This window comes from Salvelinus alpinus, chromosome 2, assembly GCF_045679555.1.
Source record: "Salvelinus alpinus chromosome 2, SLU_Salpinus.1, whole genome shotgun sequence".
In the NCBI taxonomy this organism is placed as follows: Eukaryota; Metazoa; Chordata; class Actinopteri; order Salmoniformes; family Salmonidae; genus Salvelinus; species Salvelinus alpinus.
In genome coordinates this window covers 127926380-127949686 of record NC_092087.1, presented here as the reverse complement: position 1 = coordinate 127949686, position 23307 = coordinate 127926380, and the positions used below count along the sequence as shown (strand labels likewise).

Genomic DNA, 23307 nt, shown 5'->3' with positions numbered 1-23307 from the left:
ACTTTAGACGGGCCCCAATCGGCATTCCTATCTGTCTGTCTGTTAATGGGAAGAGCAGTTAGCGAGCTAGCACTAACTGTTTGTGAGAAGAGCAGTTAGCGATTTAGCTACGGGAATATTTGCGTGTGTGTTTGTTTGAGTGTGTGTGCGCCTCATAGCCACAGCACAGCCGAGCCCAGTGGAAGGGGGACTGTCTGCCAGTAGGAATATCAGCAGGCCGCTGCTCTGTACTGAAGCTCAATAGAGTTAAGGAGAAGCAGAATGTTCCAAGGAGAAGCCAGCCAAAAGCCCCTTTGAAGCAGAACTGACTGAGTGAAAGTGACACTTAGATTAAGGAAGTGACACTTAGTTGAAGGCTGCTTGGGAAGGCTACCGCCAGCCAAGGGATAGGGGATACATTGAGACACAAGTAGTCAAATTGGAATAGACGTGGGTCTGTATTTGTTAGCAACATGGCTTGGCACTCTTTGCTCTCTTCTTCTTCCGACAGTGTCATATGATGGGTGCCCACACAGAGTACTAGATTGTTCTTGGGCTGCACTGCCCAGTGGTATCTCCTTAACGTTTTGTAGGCCCGGTGACAATACTTTGAGAACGCATCCTTCCTCCTTTGGTCCCTTTGCTATCACTGATTTGACCGTGTTGGTGTTATGCTATATAGTGGAACCCTTACTCTCACCTATCCAAAATAGATTAGATTCATGACTGCATGAAGGGGTGGAGGAAATAACAATGCCTTTCAACATTAGAACAGGGCTTTACAGTACATGGGTCCTCCTATCTCCACTTCCTAGTGCTATTTTCTCTCTGTAACTCTACTGGATTATGAAAGTTAGGTCCACTTCCCTTCCTTTTCCTGATTCCTTCCTCCTCCCCTACATTTGAGTCACACATCATTTCACACTAGCAATTACGCCGACGGAGGGAAGCCACCCTCGAATTATACACACACACACGTCTGGTCTGAGCGCTTGGCAGCCAGCCGGGCGTATGATTGGGCCATGAAAAGTGACCTCACATATCGGAGGGAAACGACTTGATCTGCACTAAGTTGAACAGCAATTTTCATATGTGACAAAACATTTGGGGAAACATAATAGGGTTATAATATGGTTCTAGAGTGAACCCTCAATAATATAAAGTGCTATTTGACAAGTACATGACTTGGCATTATCAGTTCAACGGAAAAGCAAACTTACTGTTAACCGTGTGTGTTTTACCCTTTGGAGTGAACTAAGCCAAAGACCACATCCCTACTTGATTGAATATTTCCGGGGTTGCTTCCATCTCGTGGGCGATAATGTGATAAGTGTGTGTTGAGGGAATGTGATTTGATTTAGGGACCCAAGCTTAACCAGTTAATGGACTGACTGTGTACCTGTTATCAATTTCCTACAGCTCTGTGTGTGATGTGGGGGCATCCATATTATTATTTGGGGAGGGAATTCCACATGTATTGTATGTAATTACACAAGCAGGAAATTAAATTGTAGTCATTGTACTGAATCTGAATGTGTACCAACACTGAAATGACACTGTTGGACTCCACTACTAAATACATGTATGTGATTATTATGTAACTACTGCTGCATTAGCTAGAATTAGCATAAAAAGAGGGAACTGTTTCCTACAACATCACATGTCGAAGAAACACAAAAAATACAGCACAATGTTATTCAGTAGTATCAATAGTTTGGCCTTGAAGTAAGATGCGGTACCACTTTATGCAGTAGCACTAAGCATATTGCCTTATTGGACAGCACCAAAGGTGGTCCATTCTATGCCTGACTGAAATCATCCGATACAGAACCAACAGTTAAACACACACACACACGCAAAAAAACACACACACACACACACACAGAAAGACATGCGAAACGAGTCGTGACTCACTAAATACATGTAAAAGAGTGACCCCTGTTTCTGACTAAGCCCACACAGATATACCCCTGGGCAGGGACTTCACTAGAGATTCATGGATAGGGGGGCTATGCCTCTTAGGGGGGTCTGGCATAGTCCCTCCTGTCCGTTTACCGTTAGCTAGCAGTCTCAAGCCACCGAAGTATATAAAGTTACAAGTAGGCCTAACGGTGCATGTACACTAGATAATGGTAAACTGCCGTGTGCCGCCAATTGTGACTCGCTTGTGGGCGTGCTCGATTGTGCGTCAATTATTCAGCAGAGCAAGTTTGTATGAAGGTCTGGCTATTAAATGGGTACATAGTTCAATAGTAATATGCTCTAAAACACTCTGGTGACAAACTTTGCTGCCCTGTTTCCAATCATCCACATGGCTGGGAGAACCTATTCAAGTAAGTAAATACATTTCGTAAATGTAAAAAATAAATGTATTATTAGCTAACTAGCTACAGTGCAGGCTAACTCAAATGTGCTGCTAAATGAGCTAGCTAACTATCTAGCCAACTTCACATACTATATAGATAGCTAAGTGAATTAAATATCACCAGCTACTTAACTTCATATTAGCTAGCTATCTTGATATATTTATCACTGTAAAATATAAACTCCAAATGCATTTGTAGGTAGCTAGCTAACAGCCATGGAGGAGGGTGAAAGGACAGCAGCCCCAACTGTCAAAGTGGGCTATTCTGGATAGGGCAGGTACTTTTGTGTAGTTCCTGTCCCTAGAAGTGAGGACGGAGATAATAGTAGCATAATATTCAGTGCGGTGTAATTTGACTATAATGAAGTCTGTTTCTTGTGAGGTTTTCTGTCCTCCGATAAAGAGAGCTATGAAAGCCTGTCTACATATGAAGAGGTCCCAATGAAGAGCAGTGGTTCTCAGTCCTGGTCCTGGGGACTCAAAGGGGTGCACATTTTTGCTTTTTCATTAGCACTGAATAGCTGATTCAAATGAACAACTTATCAAGCTTCAAGTGGTATTTATGTATTCATGATCCTGTTATTGTCACATGCTATACATGCACATACAGTGGGGCAAAAAAGTATTTAGTCAGCCACCAATTGTGCAAGTTCTCCCACTTAAAAAGATGAGAGAGGCCTGTAATTTTCATCATAGGTACACTTCTACTATGACAGACAAAATGAGAAAAAAAAATCCAGAAAATCACATTGCAGGATTTTTTATGAATTTATTTGGTGGAAAATAAGTATTTGGTCAATAACAAAGTGGGTGAACTTTTTAAGTGGGAGAACTTTAGTCAGGCACAATTGGTGGCTGACTAAATACGTTTTTGCCCCACTGTATGTGTGTCCATGCATCTATCAATCCAATGTTATCATGATTTGTTATCATGGATATTATACTTTAGTAATCCACAATGACCTGGTGATGTAGAAGTCTAATAATTACTTTGTCTTCTATATTCCTACAGATACCTTGTAACTGGAGATTCCTTCAAAACAATTGCCTACAGTTAACGTAGTAGGGCACTGCAAGGTTGGGTGACCAGGGCTATCTGGGACTGCCTCCTGGAGGAATTCAGGTGTGTGAAGGCTACCTGTGTCCTAAATAACTTCATGAGGATAGACACGAGGACCAGGAGGGGAAGTATTCTTTCATTTACTTAGCTATATCAACTGCAGTTATTCAATTCCCAGTTTCTCCATCTTTGGTTTCTACTTCTCAGGTGAGGGTGCTGTTTAGGTAAGGGTGTGATGTCTGTACAAAAACAAAACAGGCTATTTTAAATCACCGATATTGATTTTTTTTGGAACAATTAGACACCCTATAACCCACACCTACACATCAATCTGATTGATGGATTGTGTTGTGCAGTAAGCAGGCTCAGGTGTATAACTGTGGTTCCTTCCACCTTCAAAGAATAGGCAAGAGGGCCAACCATGGAGAATAGTAAGACACTTAATTATTTCTATAACTACGCTATATTGTTTGTCCTCGAGTGTCTGTTCATGTTTTCCAGCATAAAGCACTCTGCAGCCACTTAGTGTGATGTGGGCGCCAGGTGAGACCACACAGACCTGTGCTTTCAGGACTTTCACCATCTCTGGACCCACACAGACCTGTGCTTTCAGGACTTCAACCATCTCTGGACCCACACAGACCTGTGCTTTCAGGACTTGAACCATCTCTGGACCCACACAGACCTGTGCTTTCAGGACTTGAACCATCTCTGGACCCACACAGACCTGTGCTTTCAGGACTTGAACCATCTCTGGACCCACACAGACCTGTGCTTTCAGGACTTGAACTATCTCTGGACCCACACAGACCTGTGTTTTCAGGACTTTAACCATCTCTGGACCCACACAGACCTGTGCTTTCAGGACTTGAACCATCTCTGGACCCACACAGACCTGTGCTTTCAGGACTTGAACCATCTCTGGACCCACACAGACCTGCGCTTTCGGGACTTTAACCATCTCTGGACCCACACAGACCTGTGCTTTCAGGACTTGAACCATCTCTGGACCCACACAGACCTGTGCTTTCAGGACTTTAACCATCTCTGGACCCACACAGACCTGCGCTTTCGGGACTTTAACCATCTCTGGACCCACACAGACCTGTGCTTTCAGGACTTTAACCATCTCTGGACCCACACAGACCTGCGCTTTCAGGACTTTAACCATCTCTGGACCCACACAGACCTGCGCTTTCGGCGGGGCTGGTCCCGGCCCAACAGCACGATCAAGACCACCTTCCTCAACGTTGGTTTCATTGTTGAAAGAGCCTACTCTGCTATCTTGACTATTTATTATTGCATTTCACTCAAACTGCATTTGAGGGACATTATATTATAGGCTGTCACAATTAATTTGTGGATGTCATCGAATAAATAATATACTTGGCAAATAAATGAATAAAAAAATGTTAAGAAATTCTACAGTCAAACTGTTTTTATTATGTTATCCCACATTTTTCTACTGGATATGTGTGCAAAACTCAACATTCAACATTCACATTTCGCTACTTTCTGTCAAGTCTACAAGTCTACAATTTGATGCATACGTTCGATAAAACCAACGTGTGCGCCACACAAAACACACTGCAACTGCCTCTGCAACGCAATGCTGCAAGGCAAACGCAGCGTTCCATTGGAAATGAATGTACTTCTGGTGTACCAAAACACAAGGACACAGTCGGTGTGTTCGAAGTGTAACAGTCACTAGTGCATGCAGCAGCCTCCCCCAGGTCCTAGTAAGAGGTTTAAGATGTGATGGAACGGTTCGCGAAAAAAAAAAAGAAATCACAGAGAAAATATATTGACCGATATATTGATTTATTTAGTGGGGGCTAATGAATATTTTAGGGGGGCTTTAGGCCTAGCGACGTCCCTGCCCCAGGTATGTTCATAAAGTAAAAAAAATGGACAGGGTTTGTCGTGACTGTACATAGGCAGTGCCCAAAAGTAGTGTACTATATAGGGAATAGGGTGCTATTTGGAAAGCACACACAGTATTGATCTGTATACCAAAGGGAATTGACCCGTGTCTCTGTAGGCTGCAGACTGGAGGCTTTTATTAAGTGATGGTTGCCTCACCACATGCTGTCTCCTGGCTGCTGTCACTCAAAAACAGACAGCGGGGATATTTGGTATGACAACCAGTTCACTTCATCTATTGAACAGTGAACGGGTGTTTTTACAAATGGAATGGTTTTCAAAGCCTGGGCCTATTGATGCGATTGACAATTGTGTAGATAGAAATCGATGTAGGCTCAGGTTAGAGGGAGCACACATGCACATGGGCGCACACACCCACAAGAACGAACACACACACACACACAGATTGCCAGGAATCAGTGGTGCTGACTGCCCGGTGGGAGCGATCCATGCTGTGAATGGATTTGTGGCCAGAAGTGGTTTCTTTCTTATCAATCAATATGGGGCTGTAACAGGCAACTGACAGCTAAAGTGGTTGGGGACTGATGGTTGGGACTGATTGTGAAAAGGTAAGAGGAAGCTCTGTCAGCCATTACGCATCATAACCCCACTGGGAAAGGAGGAAACGGATGCATTTGAAATGGCACCCTACTCCCTTCATAGTGCACTGATTTTGATCAGATCCCTGTGGGCTTTGGTCAAAAGTAGTGCCCTATACAAGGAATAAGGTGCCATTTGGGACAAACAGTGAGAAATAGATTTGTCTGAGAGATGGTCCGATCCGGAGGCCTACCTGTGACCTGCAGCTTGTCCTCTGTGACCTCACACTTCAGGTAGAGGCGTCCCCTCCTCTCGGTGTGGTCCGTCCCACACATGCTGGGCACGTTCATCACACACTGATTGTGCACGTTCATGTCGCAGGCTGAAGGGATGCAGACACACAGAAAGACAGACAGAAAAAGAGAGACAGCATTAAAAGAGGTACCCAGGAGAGACGGAGAGGCCGAAGAAAGGTAAACAAACTAAAAAGGTTGGTTTAAGCAAAAACTGATGTGCTTTATTTATGAAGTCAAAAGGCCAGGTGTTGCTAGGGAGTCATTGATATCTGATTTCATCCTGAAAAACTGTGCTGTTCACATGTGAAAACATGGATACTGTATCTCAAACACCCCGTGTTGTTTTTGTCGCACTGCTTTGCTTTATCTTGGCCAGGTCGCAGTTGTAAATGAGACCTCTCAACTGGCCTACCTGGTGAAATAAAGGTGAAATGAATAAATAGAAAATCAGCATCTACAAACATAGCCTCTGGTCTACAATATGGCAACACGCAATTAAAAACACATGATGATAATCTAATTTGCAGTAGGATTAGAACAGCCAGCGTGTGCCAATCTCATTTTGCAACCATAACCTAATCCCTATTTATATATAGCCCCGAGTCATAATTAGTATTACACGCCAGCTCTGGTGAAGAGATATGATGTACTATTTACCATTGAATTAAAGTCATTTGTGCTTTGTCACATATGAAAATCATAAGACTGAGGGAATTGAACTAATAAAGGCCCGCAGCAGCTTTGATAATGTATATTTAAAGATCTCTGGAATCATGTGAATCGTGTGTGGGTTTCAGAGGGGAAACTGCTGGAAGGAATGGACAGGAACTGGAAATGCAGTTTTAAATAATGGAAATCATCATTCGGGCAATATGACAGAATTGTCATTTAACTTTATTGTGCAGTATGAGCGATGTCAATAAAGTTGTGTTTGAATGTACTTTGAGCACATCTAAAGCCTTGTTTCCATTGGAACTTTGAAATCAACCCGTGTTGGGCCTTGGTGGGCGAGCTCAAATCGTGTTTCCACTGCCTCCAGAATTTAGAAATGATCTCATGTTGCTTGGTAGCCAATGTGACTCTGCAGCTAGCTTCGCTAATGTTGCTAGCTAGCTACCGATGTTGTAGAAAGTCCTTTTGCTACAACCAGCTAGATAACTAGCCAGCTAGCAAGATGAAGAAAGAATTGAATTAACCCTCACCACACTGTAACTAACGTTACCCCATACTCCTGCCAGTGCTAGCCAGACTCAGAGCCATGTATTCATAAGGAACAAAAATATAAATGCAACACATTTTTTTACTGAGTTACAGTTCATATAAGAAAGTTAGTCAATTCTAATACATTCATTAGACATTAATCTATGGATTTCACATGACTGGGAATACCGATATGCATATGTTGGTCACAGATACTTAAAAAAGAATATGCCTCACAATGGCCTCAGGATCTTGTCACGGTATCCCTGTGCATTCAAATTACCATCGGTAAAATACAATTGTGTTCGGTGCCTGCCCATACCATAACCCCACCGCCACCATGGGGTACTTTGTTCACAACGTTGACATCAGCAAACTGCTCGACCACCCAACGCCATACACATGGTCTGCAGCTGAGGCCGGTTGGAAGTACTGCCAAATTCTCTAAAACGAGGTTGGAGGCGGCTTATGGTAAAGAACTTAACATTCAATTCTCTGGTAACAGCTCTGGCGGAACATTCCTGCAATCAACATGCCAATTGCACACATCCTCAAAACTTGAGACATCTGTGGCATTGTGTTGTGTGACAAAACTGCACATTTCAGAGCTGCCTTTTATTGTTCCCAGTACAAGGTGCACCTGTGTAATGATCATGCTGTTTAATCAGCTTCTTGATATGCCACACCTGTCAGGTGGATGGAATATCTTGGCAAAGGAGAAATGCTCACTAACTGGGATGAAATTTGAGCCCAACATTTTAGAGAAATAAGCTTTTTGTGCATTTGGAACATTTCTGGGATCTTTTTATTTCAGCTCATGAAACATGGGACCAACACTTTACATGTTGAGTTTACATTTTTGTTCAGTAAAGTTTGCACTGCTCGCATTACTTTGACACCCCATCAGCAGTAAGTATATAATATATTATTATTATTATAAAGTTGTGTGGAAGCTGTCAGAGTGACTTGAAGGCTCCTCAAAGTGGCGATTGGCAATGATAGAACTGATGTTCTGTGTCTGACTGACAGGCTCATTTAGAAAAGGTGAAGCAACAAAAGAGCTGTGGTGTAATGTGATGGATATCATGCTAGCCTAGGGAATGCTAAGGGAATCCAGTCGTATGTTAGGCATTGTGCTGCCAAACAGCCAAGCTGGTGCTTTACAGGGAACCAATAAGCAGGGCAATTCAAACACGCTGGCGAAGCTGTCTTTGTCTGCCTGGGAAAATGCATTACATTCCTATCATAGGAATGAGGCAGGTAACTTTTAGACCAGATAGCTGCATCTGTACCTCAATAATTTACATCTGTACCTCAATAATTTACATGAGTTACGTAAGTAAATGTGTGATAGAAATGTCATAATTTGCTAATGTTAAAAGGTTTGTTTTGGAGCATTTTTGCATAATGACAATCATAACACTGCCAAAGAATGATAACATTAGCTGTTATGAAATGACTCCCCAGGTGTTACTAACACCTAGCCAACATAAACCTCTTCAAATCAAGATACTACTTTCCCCAGCGAGGTCCAGCTTCATCACAGCTTTCCTGGCTCCATCATAGCCCACTATAACACATTTCAGTATAAGGAGAGCGCTCCACATCCTGTTTGGCTGCCAGTGCATTTAGCATTCTGTCCACTTTAGACGGGCCCCAATCGGCATTCCTATCTGTCTGTCTGTTAATGGGAAGAGCAGTTAGCGAGCTAGCACTAACTGTTTGTGAGAAGATTTCAGCTCATTTATTTCAGCTCATGAAATATGGGACCAACACTCTACATTTTTGTTCAGTGTAGCTTGCTAGCTAGCTAACCAAGCAAACCAGACGACATCAGTGGGTGTATCAACAGCGACGCGTGTAACATCAGCCTTCCGTTATTGGTTAGATTGGCCATAGCCAGGTGCACCGCGTGTCAGCTTGATGTTAAGGTTGTGTATAGTGATCCCCAGGCTAAGCGGTCAGAGAGGTACATTACTCACTGTCACACTTCATCCCCTGGTGGATGAGACCATACAGGAGAGAGCCACAGTGGTCGCAGAAGGTGGGGCTGCCATAGGTGTGGATCTTAAACTTGTGCTTGGTTCTGGGGTCCTGCAAAGACAAAGAGACATGGTGAGGGGTTAGTTAAGTATAATCATGTACAATACGCAGTATGATCAGAGGTACTGCAACAGAAAGAAAGGTACCCAAAACATGAATGTAGAGTTGGAATTATTTTATTTTATTAACTCCAGTCTGTACAGTTCAAGTTCCTTTTTCCACAGATACAGTAATGATGGAAAAGCTATACAACTGAACCAGACATGGCAGGATCTGAAAAAAGGTATGAGAGTAATAATTGGAGTCGATACATGAGATAACATGAGATGAGTCAGCGCTAGTCATTTAGTTTGAATGAAAAACTTCAAACACTTGTACGGTCTATACAAAGCATGTTCTTCAGCACTGGCTTGACAAGAGTTTGCAAAGCTGTAATCAAGGCAAAGGGTGGCTACTTTGGATAATCTCAATATAAAATATATTTTGATTTGTTTAACACTTTTTGGGTTACTACATGAGCCCATATGTGTTATTTCATAGTGTTGATGTCTTCACTATTATTCTACAATGTAGAAAATAGTAAAAATACAGAAAAACCCTCGAATGAGTCGGTGTGTCCAAACTTTTGACTGGTGCTGTATATCATTAGAAAAGGATGTCACAGTACCCTGAGTGCTCAGAGTAGAAGTTGGCCTTAGACACAGATCTAGGATCAGCTTGCACTCTTCAAACTGGAACTTCAACAATTGGGGGAAAAACAAACACTGATCTTAGAGCAGTGTATAGAAGCAACTTCATCCTACTACATTACTATACCAAAGGAGAAAATACCCAATCCTTAGTGAATGGTTGGTTACTACTGTCATTGGTATAACATGACACCATGAGTCATAATGGGATATGAAGAACTCAGAGCTCAAATGAGTAGTGTCATTTTAATGACCTTCTATATTTTATACTTGCAGGCCATGGTTGACTGAGACACACCGAGAGCGTTGGGCATCTTTTCCTTGTTTCCTCTACAATGACCCATGTGTGTATCAAAACAGTAGACTTCTGACACCATATTATATTCTGACATGATTATCTCGCCCTGCTCATCACTGGATCATCAAGGGCAGCTCTGAGGTCAGTATGCAGCCCTCCAGCAGCCATCTGCAACACCTGGATAGTCGTGCTGTGAAACTGATCCCAGACCAGGGCATTACTGAGGCCAAAGAGCACTGTATGCCAATGTAATATACCTCTAAGATTTGTCCAAGATCAAATAGGAGAGTGTTGCCCTTATGGAGCATGGTGAAAAAAGATAAAAGGTCTAAGCAAGTGTAGGAGATCAAAAGAAGGAGAGAAAATGTGTCCCTTTATCCATCACCCCTACAAACAGTATTGCAGCCTATCATAGTTCAGTATGGTAGAGCATGGTAGACTCCCTGGAGCAGTAGTACTACATGTAGAGTGTGAACAGCTTCACTATGGTGTCTGGTTTTGTATTATAAATCTCAAAAAGTGACCATATATTTACATAGCGGGGTTAACAGCCCCTATTTAGAATCGGGGCATCGGTAGAGCTTTACGAGACGCAACACCTCATCAGATCCTTGTTCGTACTGGAGTTTGGATAGTCAAATCACGGCAATTATCATAAAGGACTCACTTTTATATCCACGGAGAACAGGAAGTTCGAGATAACACAGTTTTAGTCTTACACAGACCGGGTCGGAACAGAGTATGCCGAGCTTCGCTGGAAATGAAATCTATTGGCAGCCCATTGTAAAAATGAAATAACTGAAATAAATAAAAGAGTTGAAAAGATATCGTAAAGTCAATTACGATGTTCAAAGGAGACACGTTGATAATAACGGCATTAGAGATCATGAGATAGTGACATAGTAAAGAAGAAGATTTGAGATGGGGCTCTGCATGTAGAAGATCTACTTCATGCCTACAGTTAGTGCAGTGGCGGTCATGAAACTGTGTCAGCCGGTTACTGTCACGCAAACCAATGCCGGGCCCACGGTAATTGACCGTTAATGAACATAAACACATTTAGTATCTCCAGGCCTCCACGCGTACAAGCCACTTATGCACACATTTGGAACATCTACATTTAAAATAGTTAAATAAATCAATTGAATATACACCATCACAATAAATCCATTATTTATTTTATTCAGGTCTAAAGAAACATTATGATATGAAGAACAGGTATTTCAGGAGAACAGAACATGAGTTGACCTACTGTATGTTACCTGGCTATGCACCATGCCATAGGCTGTAGGCTTGATCGTTTAGCTGACAAGATTTGCTAATAAGTCCCATGGCATTATTTTATATTATATGATTTTAATAGTCAGAAGAATATAATTCAACTTAGCTGAATAAAATAGAAAGGATATTTTTCCCATTCCGGAACGAGCGCACATATGAAGTGTGATGAGCATAACATTGATCATTTGGAAAAAGGTCCTATGTGCTAGATTTAGAGTTATTTGGCAACTTTAGTTGTGAATGATACAAACCTTAGAATGTCTTAGAAATCAAAGCATATATGGGCAGTGCCCCCGTGACAACAATTTTGGACCCCCTTGTGGCCCCCCTAAATGTGGAGTATGAAATAATTACAACATAATAATAATAATAACATAACTAATTTTTGCTATAGTTCTTTTTTTACATCCATTATTATACAGTGGCAACGATGATGATAATGAACATGGTCTTTTGCCTGCTAATGCCTGCAATGCAGTGAAGAAAACGGTAGGACAACAATAACGTCTAATGTAACTGGCCCCTCTAACAGTTCAACTGGCCCCAGCTTGCCCCCCCAGTTGAAATGGTCTAGAACCGCCACTGTATATGGGCTCCATGGTGCAACTATAGGCTGTTGATGATTTGAGAAAGTCGCAAAAAAAGCTTGCACTCTGTTCCGTGCCTCAGGCAGCACACGCTGTACTCTCATCAAGTGATCGTATTTTCACCCATCAAACTATTCTCAATTTAATCTGGTCTTTACTAATATGTCAAATGAGTTTTGATTTAGAATGGCCCATTATCAAATGGGCAGGAACAGGAGCAGGGGAAAAAAAGACATGGCATCTGTATGCACTCGAATAGCGAATGGAGGCTGAGCGCTTTCCCGCCGGTCCATTTGTCAATAATGATGGGTAGGCTACTTCGGATTTATAGCGGAGCATGTGCTTAATATGAGCAGCTGAGAAATATATATAACAACACATTTCACTCTACGCACCAACCACTGTTTGATGAGCATGCTATCGCTGCCTGACAGGTGACATTGCGCCCAAACTCTGTATGCCATGGGCTCGCCAACCTTCTTCCTGCAGCTACCCAGTGCTTAATTCAGGAAACCAAGTGAAATCGGTCCGGGAACATCGGTAGTAACATAGTTTCGCAACGAAACATATTTCAGCCCCTCTGCACACTCGAGAAATTAATAAAGGAGAGAGAGGAGGAGATGGAAACAAATGGTGGTGAGATATTCTGTATAGCTAAAAGGTAATGTGTCACCCAATTAATTATTAAAATGCCCTATTACAAGGCTATTCAAAATCGCCCTGGACAATCAATGAGCCACAAATATATGTATAAATAAATAAAAATATAAAAAGGCCATGGAGGCGAAGTGAGTACAACACAGCAAGTAAAATAAAAACTAAAAAAACACTGGAATGGTTGGTTTGCAGTGGAAGAAAGTGCAAAGTAGAGACAGAAATAATGGGGTGCAAAGGAGCAAAATAAATTAATAAATAAATACAGTAGGTAAAGAGGTAGTTGTTTGGGCTAAATTGTAGATGGGTTATGTACAGGTGCAGTAATCTATGAGCTGCTCTGACAGCTGGTGCTTAAAGCTAGTGAGGGAGATAGGTGTTTCCAGTTTCAGAGATTTTTGTAGTTCGTTCCAGTCATTGGCAGCAGAGAACTGGAAGGAGAGGCGTCCAAAGGAAGAATTGGTTTTGGGGGTGACTAGAGAGATATACCTGCTGGAGCGCGTGCTACAGGTAGGTGCTGCTATGGTGACCAGCGAGCTGAGATAAGGGGGGACTTTACCTAGCAGGGTCTTGTAGATGACCTGGAACCAGTGGGTTTGGCGACGAGTATGAAGCGAGGGCCAGCCAACGAGAGTGTACAGGTCGCAGTGGTGGGTAGTATATGGGGCTTTGGTGACAAAACGGATGGCACTGTGATAGACTGCATCCAATTTATTGAGTAGGGTTTTGGAGGCTATTTTGTAAATGACATCACCGAAGTCGAGGATTGGTAGGATGGTCAGTTTTACAAGGGTATGTTTGGCAGCATGAGTAAAGGATGCTTTGTTGCGGAATAGGAAGCCAATTCTAGATTTGACTTTGGATTGGAGATGTTTGATGTGGGTCTGGAAGGAGAGTTTACAGTCTAACCAGACACCTAGGTATTTGTAGTGGTCCACATATTCTAAGTCAGAGCCGTCCAAAGTAGTGATGTTGGACAGGCGGGCAGGAGCAGGCAGCGATCGGTTGAAGAGCATGCATTTGGTTTTACTTGTATTTAAGAGCAGTTGGAGGCCACGGAAGGAGAGTTGTATGGCATTGAAGCTCGCCTGGAGGGTTGTTAACACAGTGTCAAAAGAAGGGCCAGAAGTATACAGAATAGTGTCGTCTGCGTAGAGGTGGATCAGAGAATCACCAGCAGCAAGAGCGACATCATTGATGTAAACAGAGAAGAGAGTCGGTCCAAGAATTGAACCCTGTGGCACCCCCATAGAGACTGCCAGAGGCCCGGACAACAGACCCTCCGATTTGACACACTGAACTCGATCAGAGAAGTAGTTGGTGAACCAGGCGAGGCAATCATTAGAGAAGCCAAGGCTGTCGAGTCTGCCAATGAGGATGTGGTGATTGACAGAGTCAAAAGCCTTGGCCAGGTCAATGAATACGGCTGCACAGTATTGTTTCCTATCGATGGCGGTTACGATATCGTTTATGACCTTGAGCGTGGCTGAGGTGCACCCATGACCAGCTCTGAAACCAGATTGCATAGCGGAGAAGGTGTGGTGTGATTCGAAATGGTCGGTAATCTGTTTGTTGACTTGGCTTTCGAAGACCTTAGAAAGGCAGGGTAGGATAGATATAGGTCTGTAGCAGTTAGGGTCAAGGGTGTCCCCCCCTTTGAAGAGGGGGATAACCGCAGCTGCTTTCCAATCTTTGGGGATCTCAGACGACACGAAAGAGAGGTTGAAGAGGCTAGTAATAGGGGTGGCAACAATTTCAGCAGATAGTTTTAGAAAGAAAGGGTCCAGATTATCTAGCCCGGCTGATTTGTAAGGGTCCAGATTTTGCAGCTCATTAAGAACATCAGCTGACTGTATTTGGGAGAAAGAGAAATGGGGAATGCTTGGGCGAGTAGCAGAGGGGAGGGCAGTGCTGTTGTCCGGGGTAGGGGTAGCCAGGTGGAAAGCATGGCCAGCCGTAGAAAAATGCTTATTGAAATTCTCAATTATAGTGGATTTGTCGGTGGTGACAGTGTTTCCTATCTTCAGAGCGGTTGGAAGCTGGGAGGAGGTGTTCTTATTCTCCATGGACTTTACGGTGTCCCAGAACTTTTTTGAATTTGTGTTGCAGGAAGCAAATTTCTGCTTGAAAAAGCTAGCCTTGGCTGTTCTAACTGCCTGTGTATATTGGTTTCTGGCTTCCCTGAAAAGTTGCATATCACGGGGGCTGTTCGATGCTAATGCAGAACGCCATAGGATGTTTTTCTGTTGGTTAAGGGCAGTCAGGTCAGGAGAGAACCAAGGGCTATATCTGTTCCTGGTTCTAAATTTCTTGAATGGGGCATGCTTATTCAAGATGGTGAGGAAGGCATTTTTAAAAAATGACCAGGCATCCTCTACTGACGGGATGAGATCAATATCCTTCCAGGATACCCCGGCCAGGTCGATTAGAAAGGCCTGCTCGCTGAAGTGTTTCAGGGAGCGTTTGACAGTGATGAGTGGAGGTCGTTTGACCGCTGACCCATTACGGATGCAGGCAATGAGGCAGTGATCGCTGAGATCTTGGTTGAAAACAGCAGAGGTGTATTTGGAGGGCAAGTTTGTTAGGATGATATCTATGAGGGTACCCGTGTTTACGGAATTGGGGTGGTACCTGGTAGGTTCATTGATAATTTGTGTGAGATTGAGGGCATCAAGCTTAGATTGTAGGGTGGCTGGGGTGTTGAGCATGTTCAAATTTAGGTCGCCTAGCAGCACGAGCTCTGAAGATAGATGGGGGGCAATCAGTTCACATATAGTGTCCAGAGCACAGCTGGGGGCAGAGGGTGGTCTATAGCAGGCGGCAACGGTGAGAGACTTGTTTTTAGAGAGGTGGATTTTTAAAAGTAGAAGTTCAAATTGTTTGGGAACAGACCTGGATAGTATAACAGAACTCTGCAGGCAGTCTTTGCAGTAGATTGCAACACCGCCCCCTTTGGCCGTTCTATCTTGTCTGAAAATCTTGTAATTGGGGATGAAAATGTCTGAATTTTTGGTGGTCTTTCTAAGCCAGGATTCAGACACGGCTAAGACATCCGGGTTGGCAGAGTGTGCTAAAGCAGTGAACAAAACAAACTTAGGGAGGAGGCTTCTAATGTTAACATGCATGAAGCCAAGGCTATTACGGTTACAGAAGTCATCAAAAGAGAGCGCCTGGGGAATAGGAGTGGAGCCAGGTACTGCAGGGCCTGGATTCACCTCTACATCACCAGAGGAACAGAGGAGGAGTAGGATAAGGGTACGGCTAAAAGCTATGAGAATTGGTCGCCTAGAGCTACTAGAGTAGAGAGTAAAAGGAAGTTTCTGGGGGCGATAAAATAGTTTAAAGGAATAATGTACAGACAAAGGTATGGTAGGATGTGAATACAGTGGAGGTAAACCTAGGTATTGAGTGATGATGAGAGAGATCTTGTCTCTAGAAACATCATTGAAACCAGGTGATGTCATCGCATATGTGGGTGGTGGAACTGAGAGGTTGGATATGGTATAGAGAGCAGGGCTAGAATCTCTACAGTGAAATAAGCCAATAAACACTAACCAGAACAGCAATGGACAAGGCATATTTACATTAAGGAGAGGCATGCTTAATCGAGTGATCAATAAGGGTCCAGTGAGTAGAGGTTGGTTGGGGTCGTGGCGATCCAGACAGCTGGCCAGGTATATGGCTATCGGTAGCAGCATAGGATGGAGGTCTGTTTGTAGATACCTCGTGCGTTTCCGTCGGTAGGTTCCGTGTAGTGGGGTTTTGTTCAGATAGCAGCCGATAAGACAGCTAACGATTAGCGGGCCTCAGATGAGCGTTCAGGTAACGTCGGGACGGAGGTGCCGGTTGGATAAATCCCTCGGGCAGATAACGTCGGCAGTCAGTCGCGGCAGTCAGTCGTGAAGGCCCGGTGGGGTTCCGTATCTGCAGCAGCAACAAAAGAAACGGGTCCGGATGGTGATGGAACTCCTTAGCTGGCTAGCTCCAGCATGATTTGAGTTTGCTCCGGGGTCGACGTAAGCCAATAGTCACACGGTATGCAGCTAGCTAGCTGCGAAATCAAGGTGCAGGTGTCCAGAGCCTGCGGCTGGAATCCGGGGAAACTGAGAGAAAAAGAAAAAAAGTCCCGGAATGCTCCGGTCCGAGTCGCGTTGCACAAAAGTGCCGGTAGATTATCGAGCTAAAGGAATAGCTGATGACCACAAAACGTGGGCAGCTGAAACACCAACGCTAGCCAGCAAACCGGCTAATTTCGGGGCAGCTACAGATTAGCTTCTGGCTAGCTATCGGAGTAGCTTCTGGTTAGCTTTCAGGCTAGCTTCTGAATTAGCCCCTGGCTAGCTTCCACGATGGATTTTCAGATTGAGGTAAGTAATACTTTTTGTAATTGGTGAAGCGGGTTGCAGGAAAGCTTTTGCAGGAAAGCTTTTGTAGTTGAGTTCTTGGATAATAAAATAAATAAAAGATATGCGAAGAAAAGGTGTAAATATATATATATACAGGACACGACACGACAATACGGAAAAAGACGTCTGAACTGCTAAGCCACCTTGGACCTTGATTGATTGATCAAATTGATCAATCACAGTGAGGTGAGTTTTAAAAACAGGATTCTGTTTTGATGATAAGTGTTTGATGTGATTTTCCATTGCATTTGCAGTGATGTCAGAGTGGTTAGAGCCCTGAGTAACAGGCCATTAGGACCCGATGGTCGTTAGCAAGTTGGGTACTGCCAAAGCATGTCCAGTGTGCATAACAGGAGATTACCGTGACTCAATGGTCACGTGGAATTTGACTGTGGTCATGACTGCCGGTGTGGTGGTAATAAAGGTCACCGCAACAGCCCTACCTACAGCATGTTGTAGTAATCCATGGTAGCCCTTACCCTAAAACGGGAATGGTCTCCTCAGTATGTGGTTTGAAAGTGATCTACAGTGCATTCGGAAAGTATTCTGACCCCTTGACCTTTTCCACATTCTGTTATGTTACAGCCTTATTTTAAAATGGATTAAATGTTTTTTTCCCCCCTTATCAATCTTTTTGACAAAGCAAAAATAGGGTTTTACCATAAAGGCCTGATTGGTGGAGTGCTGCAGAGATGGTTGTCTTTCTGGAAGATTCTTCCATCTCCACAGAGGAACTCTGGAGCTCTGCACGAGTGACCATTGGGTTCTTGGTCACCTCCTTGACCAAGGCCCTTCTCGAGATCTGTGCCTCGACACAATCCTGTCTCGGAGCTCTAAGGATAATTTCTTCGACCTCATGGCTTGGTTTTTGCTCTGACATGCACTGTCAACTGTGGGACCTTATATAGACAGGTGTGTGCCTTTCAAAATCATGTCCAATCAATTGAATTTACCACAGGTGGACTCCAATCAAGTTGTCGAAACATCTCAAGGATGATCAATGGAAACAGGATGCACCTGAGCTCAATTTCAAGTCTCAAAGCAAAAGGTCTGAATACTTATTTTAATAAAGTATTTCTGTTTATACATTTCTAAAAACCTGTTTTCACTTTGTCATTATGGGGTATTGTGTATCGGAAAACATGTAATTTAATCACTTTTAGAATAAGGCTGTAACATAACAACATTTGGAAAAAGTCAAGGGGCTGGAATCCAAATGCACTGTATATCACCCTATAAAGGGCGATGTCTAATTTACAGCTTACTTCGCTGTTAAACTATGAAATGCAAGAGTGTAATGCACGCCTATCAACTCTGAAGCCCAATGTTACAACCATAGAATTAGGAATTAGAGTACCAAGTCATTTAACAGGATCTCTACGGTGACAACATTCACGTTTACATGTTGCAGTCAGTTGTGTCAATGACGCAGCCATTTGTTTCAACGCAACAAACTAATCCCATTGGCTTGCCTGTCACATTTATGAACTCAGTTTCTTGCTCGAAGGTCGTTACTTTTTTTTTTCAATAGTGCACTGTTTTACTGTTTTATAGATGAGAAAACATTCCAGCTAGTGCTCGACTGAAAGTCCCCTTGAGGTCATTTCTAAAGTAAATAGGTGGCACAATAACGACCTTGGACAAATATGGGAGATGGTAACTAAAGTGTCATGTCCTATCTTGCGCGTAATCTCCTGAAGAAGCAAAGCCCAAATGTAAATACAGTAGGGAGTTCTCTTTCTGTAGCCTGTGCTGGATAGAGGATGTCAGATGCCACAGGAATAGTGGATCACGGCATTGCAATAGAATAGCAAACGGAGCTCTAGTTGTCATGTGACGTGGTTGGAGGCCTGACGTAAATAGCACGACAGCATCATGGAAGGGAGTGCATTGAAAGTTGCATTTGTGTGTACACGTGTTACTAATTTGATGAAAAACGGCACATTGAAAGTACACATACCTGATCTGATATTCATTAGCGGCACGCATCACACTCCCTACTCATAATCCATACTCAATTGGAGAATAATGCCAACTGTGTGTCACTTACTCACAGCCGAAGCGTCAACTGAATTGAATTGTCAATATGCCATGTCTAGGACTACGCCTCAGTACTCAAACTGCATGGATTCATTCATATTGCCCATGCATTCAACAGTGTGTGAAACAGCAAAGTCATCCTTACGCCTGAAAATTGGAAGGCTGCCAGTTAGTCAAGTGGCATACTACTTTCCCAATGTTTTCTCCATTTCAGCCATAAGCCTCTTTTAGAGAGTCCAATCCAATTTTAAGTGGATTTGCATTGAGAACCCCATCCAGACTACCCCTCTGCAATGAATTCCGTTTGATGTGAACACCTGGCTGTTTATAAAACTGGAGACCGGAGCACTGCTCTCTTTTCCAGGAAAGTGGGGATAAATGTATGCTCCGGCTGAAGGAAGCCTGGGGAAAAGCAGCCAAAAATATCTCCTCAGTTCCTTGAGACACAATCGTACACTGCCTGCCAAAAAGGAACACACTTGATGAAAGAAGAGGGAGAGAAAGGGAACGATGCGATATGTCTTGTTGAGAGGTGATTGAGAGCTAAGCGGGGAAGTACGATGTGATTCACTCTGTAATTTAGCCTTGTGTCACAGTGACACTGAGTCCGGCCTGAGGACTCTTGGACACTCTCCAATAGAGCTGGGCGATATTGAAAAAGATTTCATATCGCGATAAATTGCCTGAATTGATGAGCTAACGATAAATAGAAAGATACGTTTATAACATTAATGTGCACCACAGTTTACTACTATTACTAGCTTGATGGTAGTAGCCATCAATTGTCCTATTAACTTATTTGGGGTAGGGGGCAGTATTTTGACGTCCGGATGAAAAGCGTGCCCAGAGTAAACTACCTGCTACTCAGGCCCAGATGCTAGGATATGCATATTATTAGTAGATTTGGATAGAAAACACTCTGAAGTTTCTAAAACTGTTTGAATGATGTCTGAGTATAACAGAACTCATATGGCAGGCAAAAACCTGAGAAAAAAATCCAACCAGGAAGTGGGAAATCTGAGGTTTTTAGTTTTTCAACTCTTTGCTTATCCAAGATACAGTGGAAATTGGGTCATGTTGCACTTCCTAAGGCTTCCACTAGATGTCAACAGTCTTTAAAACCTCGTTTGATGCTTCTACTGTGAAGTGGGGCCGAATGAGAGTGGATTGAGTAAGGTCTGCCATGAGCTGAACATGCGCTGACCATGCGTGAGAGCGAGCTCTGTTCCATCGCATTTCTGGAGACAAAGGAATTCTCCGGTTGGAACATTATTGAAGATTTATGTTAAAAACATCCTAAAGATTGATTCTATACTTAGTTTGACATGTTTCTACGGACTGTAATATGACTTTTCGTCTGAACTTTTGCCTGGACCTGCCCGCGCGTCGTGAGTTTAGATTGTGTACTGAACGCGCTAACAACAAGGAGGAATTTGGACATAAATGATGGACATTATCGAACAAAACAAACATTTATTGTGGAACTGGGATTCCTGGGAGTGCATTCTGATGAAGATCAAAGGTAAGTGAATATTTATAATGCTATTTCTGACCTCTGTTGACTCCAACATGGCGGATATGTCTTTGGGTTGATTTGTCGTCTGAGCGCTGTACTCAGATTATTGCATGGTTTGCTTTTCCCGTAAAAAAAAATTGAAATCTGACACTGCGGTTGCATTAAGGAGAAGTGGATCTAAAATTCCATGTATAACACTTGTATTTTCATCAACATTTATGATGACTATTTCTGTAAATTGATGTGGCTCTCTGCAAAATCACTGGATGTTTTGGAACTACTGAACATAACGCGCCAAATGTAAACTCAGATTTTTGGATATAAATACTGTATGAACTTTACCGAACAAAACATACATGTATTGTGTCCTATGAGTGTCATCTGATGAAGATCATCAAAGGTTAGTGATTAATTTTATCTATATTTCTGCTTTTTGTGACTCCTCTCTTTGGCTGGAAAAATGGCTGTGTTTTTCTGTGACTTGGCTCTGACCTAACATAATCGTTTGGTTTGCTTTTGTCGTAAAGCCTTTTTTTTTTTTTTTTTTTTTATCGGACACTGTGGCTGGATTTTTACATGTGTAAAATACATGCATGTTTGAGGAATTTAAATTATGGGATTTCTGTTGTTTTGAGTTGGCGCCCTGCAGTTTCACTGGCTGTTGACGAGGTGAGACGCTACCGTCCCACATACCCTAGTGAGGTTAACAATCCCCCATAATAGCTACGTTTCAAACTTCACATTTCTCTAGTACAGGCTACTTATCGCAATGAACGATATCAGCAAAATGCCTGCGATAAGTGATCGGTATGGTCGGTGTCGATCATTATCGGTTTATCGTCTCACCTCTCCAGCTGTCTCACATTACAGTTGGAATTAACTTGGCACCTTGGCACACACACCCCTTCAAAATCGCTTCAATTTCCCACCTTCGTCCCACTCCATCCCCGAGTTGTGTTGGATGCTACATTAAAGCCCTGGAATAAAAGTGTGAGTGAGTGTTTGTATTTTAATTGCATTGTCGTCTCCTGCTCCTCACTCACACACACACACACACACACACACACACACACACACACACACACACACACACACACACACACACACACACACACACACACACACACACACACACACACACACACACACACACACACACACACACACACACACACACACATACACGGCAAACACCCCTTAATTAGCTGTCCCCACTGTGTGTTTGACGAAGCAGACCGGGTCGGTTAAAAAGAGAGGGGGAGGAAGGGAGAGAGAGAGAGAAATAGATACACAGCAAGACAGAGACACAGACAAACGAGAGAGAGAGAGATAGAAAGAGTTGTCGCGCCAGCTGCAGTTACTCATGTCCACCCACACACATCTGATCCTGAAGGATTATCCGCTTGTTTTCCATCTTTTGCCTTGTTCTCTCCTTCCAAGGAATGAATGAGAGGAGGGGAGGAGAGTTCCGCTGCAGAGGACTTGTTCTCTTGTTTTTATCTCTGGTCACGTCAGTTAGCATGGGTAAAGAAAACGCTTGCAGACTGGGTTAGGATTTCACTTCACAGGATGCCTAGAGTAACCTTATAAAGAGAGACGGTGAAATCCTGATTGTGGATATAAATCAGCGAGCTTTTAATATGACTATATATTAGCAAGCTTTTTGTCATTCAGGTGCGTGTTAACAGTCCCCTGTGACAGATATGCAAGGCACTACATAAATGGTCACTGGGGAGACACACGACGTCCCAGCCTTTGGCCGTATTACCTCTAAATTAGTATGTCTGACCAGAGGACAGTGGGGAATGTGGACAGTGGGGCTGTCCCAACTCTGTGGCCTGTCTCTCATTAGGATCTAATTGGGTCTTTCGCCTTGGCCATTCAGGTCAGTACTTGTGCTATGTTAGCTCAGGGTTTCCCAAACTCGGCCCTGGGGCCCGCGCTGGGGGCACGTTTTGGTTTTTGCCCTAGCACTACACAGCTGATCAAGCTTGGATGATTTGAATCAGCTGTGTAGCGCTAGGGCTAAAACCAAAACGTGCACTCAGCGCGGGCCCCAGGACCGAGTTTGGGAAACCCTGCATTAGCGTAGCAGTTAGCGTAGCATTCTGGGGGTATCAGGTTACAGGGTTATAGGAGATGATTGACTGGTTTGTACAGGGAAAACATCATTACAGCTGGATGGAGTAACGTCAGAATGGATCCTTTTCTTGGCTGGGCAAATTGGTTCTTAATTGAGATTGACAGCAGAAACGATCTATGGCTGCAACCGATGGCTACGCTTGAGATGATATAGCACAATGGGAAACACATTCATGAAAAAAAATCATCTTAAAATCTATTTGCATGCCTCTTTTTAGCGAATCGCTGCCCCGTTTTACTCTTGAACATGGTGGTCCTCTCCAAGTTAATGAGAGAGGCGGGACTGGA

The 23307-nt window shown here is 43.2% G+C and overlaps 1 protein-coding gene across 2 annotated transcripts in view; it reads right to left on the bottom strand.

Moving 5' to 3' along the window:
- The window catches only part of LOC139568716 (protein kinase C alpha type-like), a 220610-nt gene that overhangs the window by 81251 nt on the left and 116052 nt on the right, over nt 1–23307 (bottom strand). For both annotated transcript variants that reach the window (XM_071390747.1, XM_071390748.1), the window contains exons 4-5: nt 9346–9457; nt 6121–6249 (exon numbers count right to left, since the gene is read on the bottom strand). In XM_071390747.1, the coding sequence (XP_071246848.1) occupies nt 6121–6249; nt 9346–9457 (241 nt within the window). The remainder of the gene's footprint in view (nt 1–6120; nt 6250–9345; nt 9458–23307) is intronic.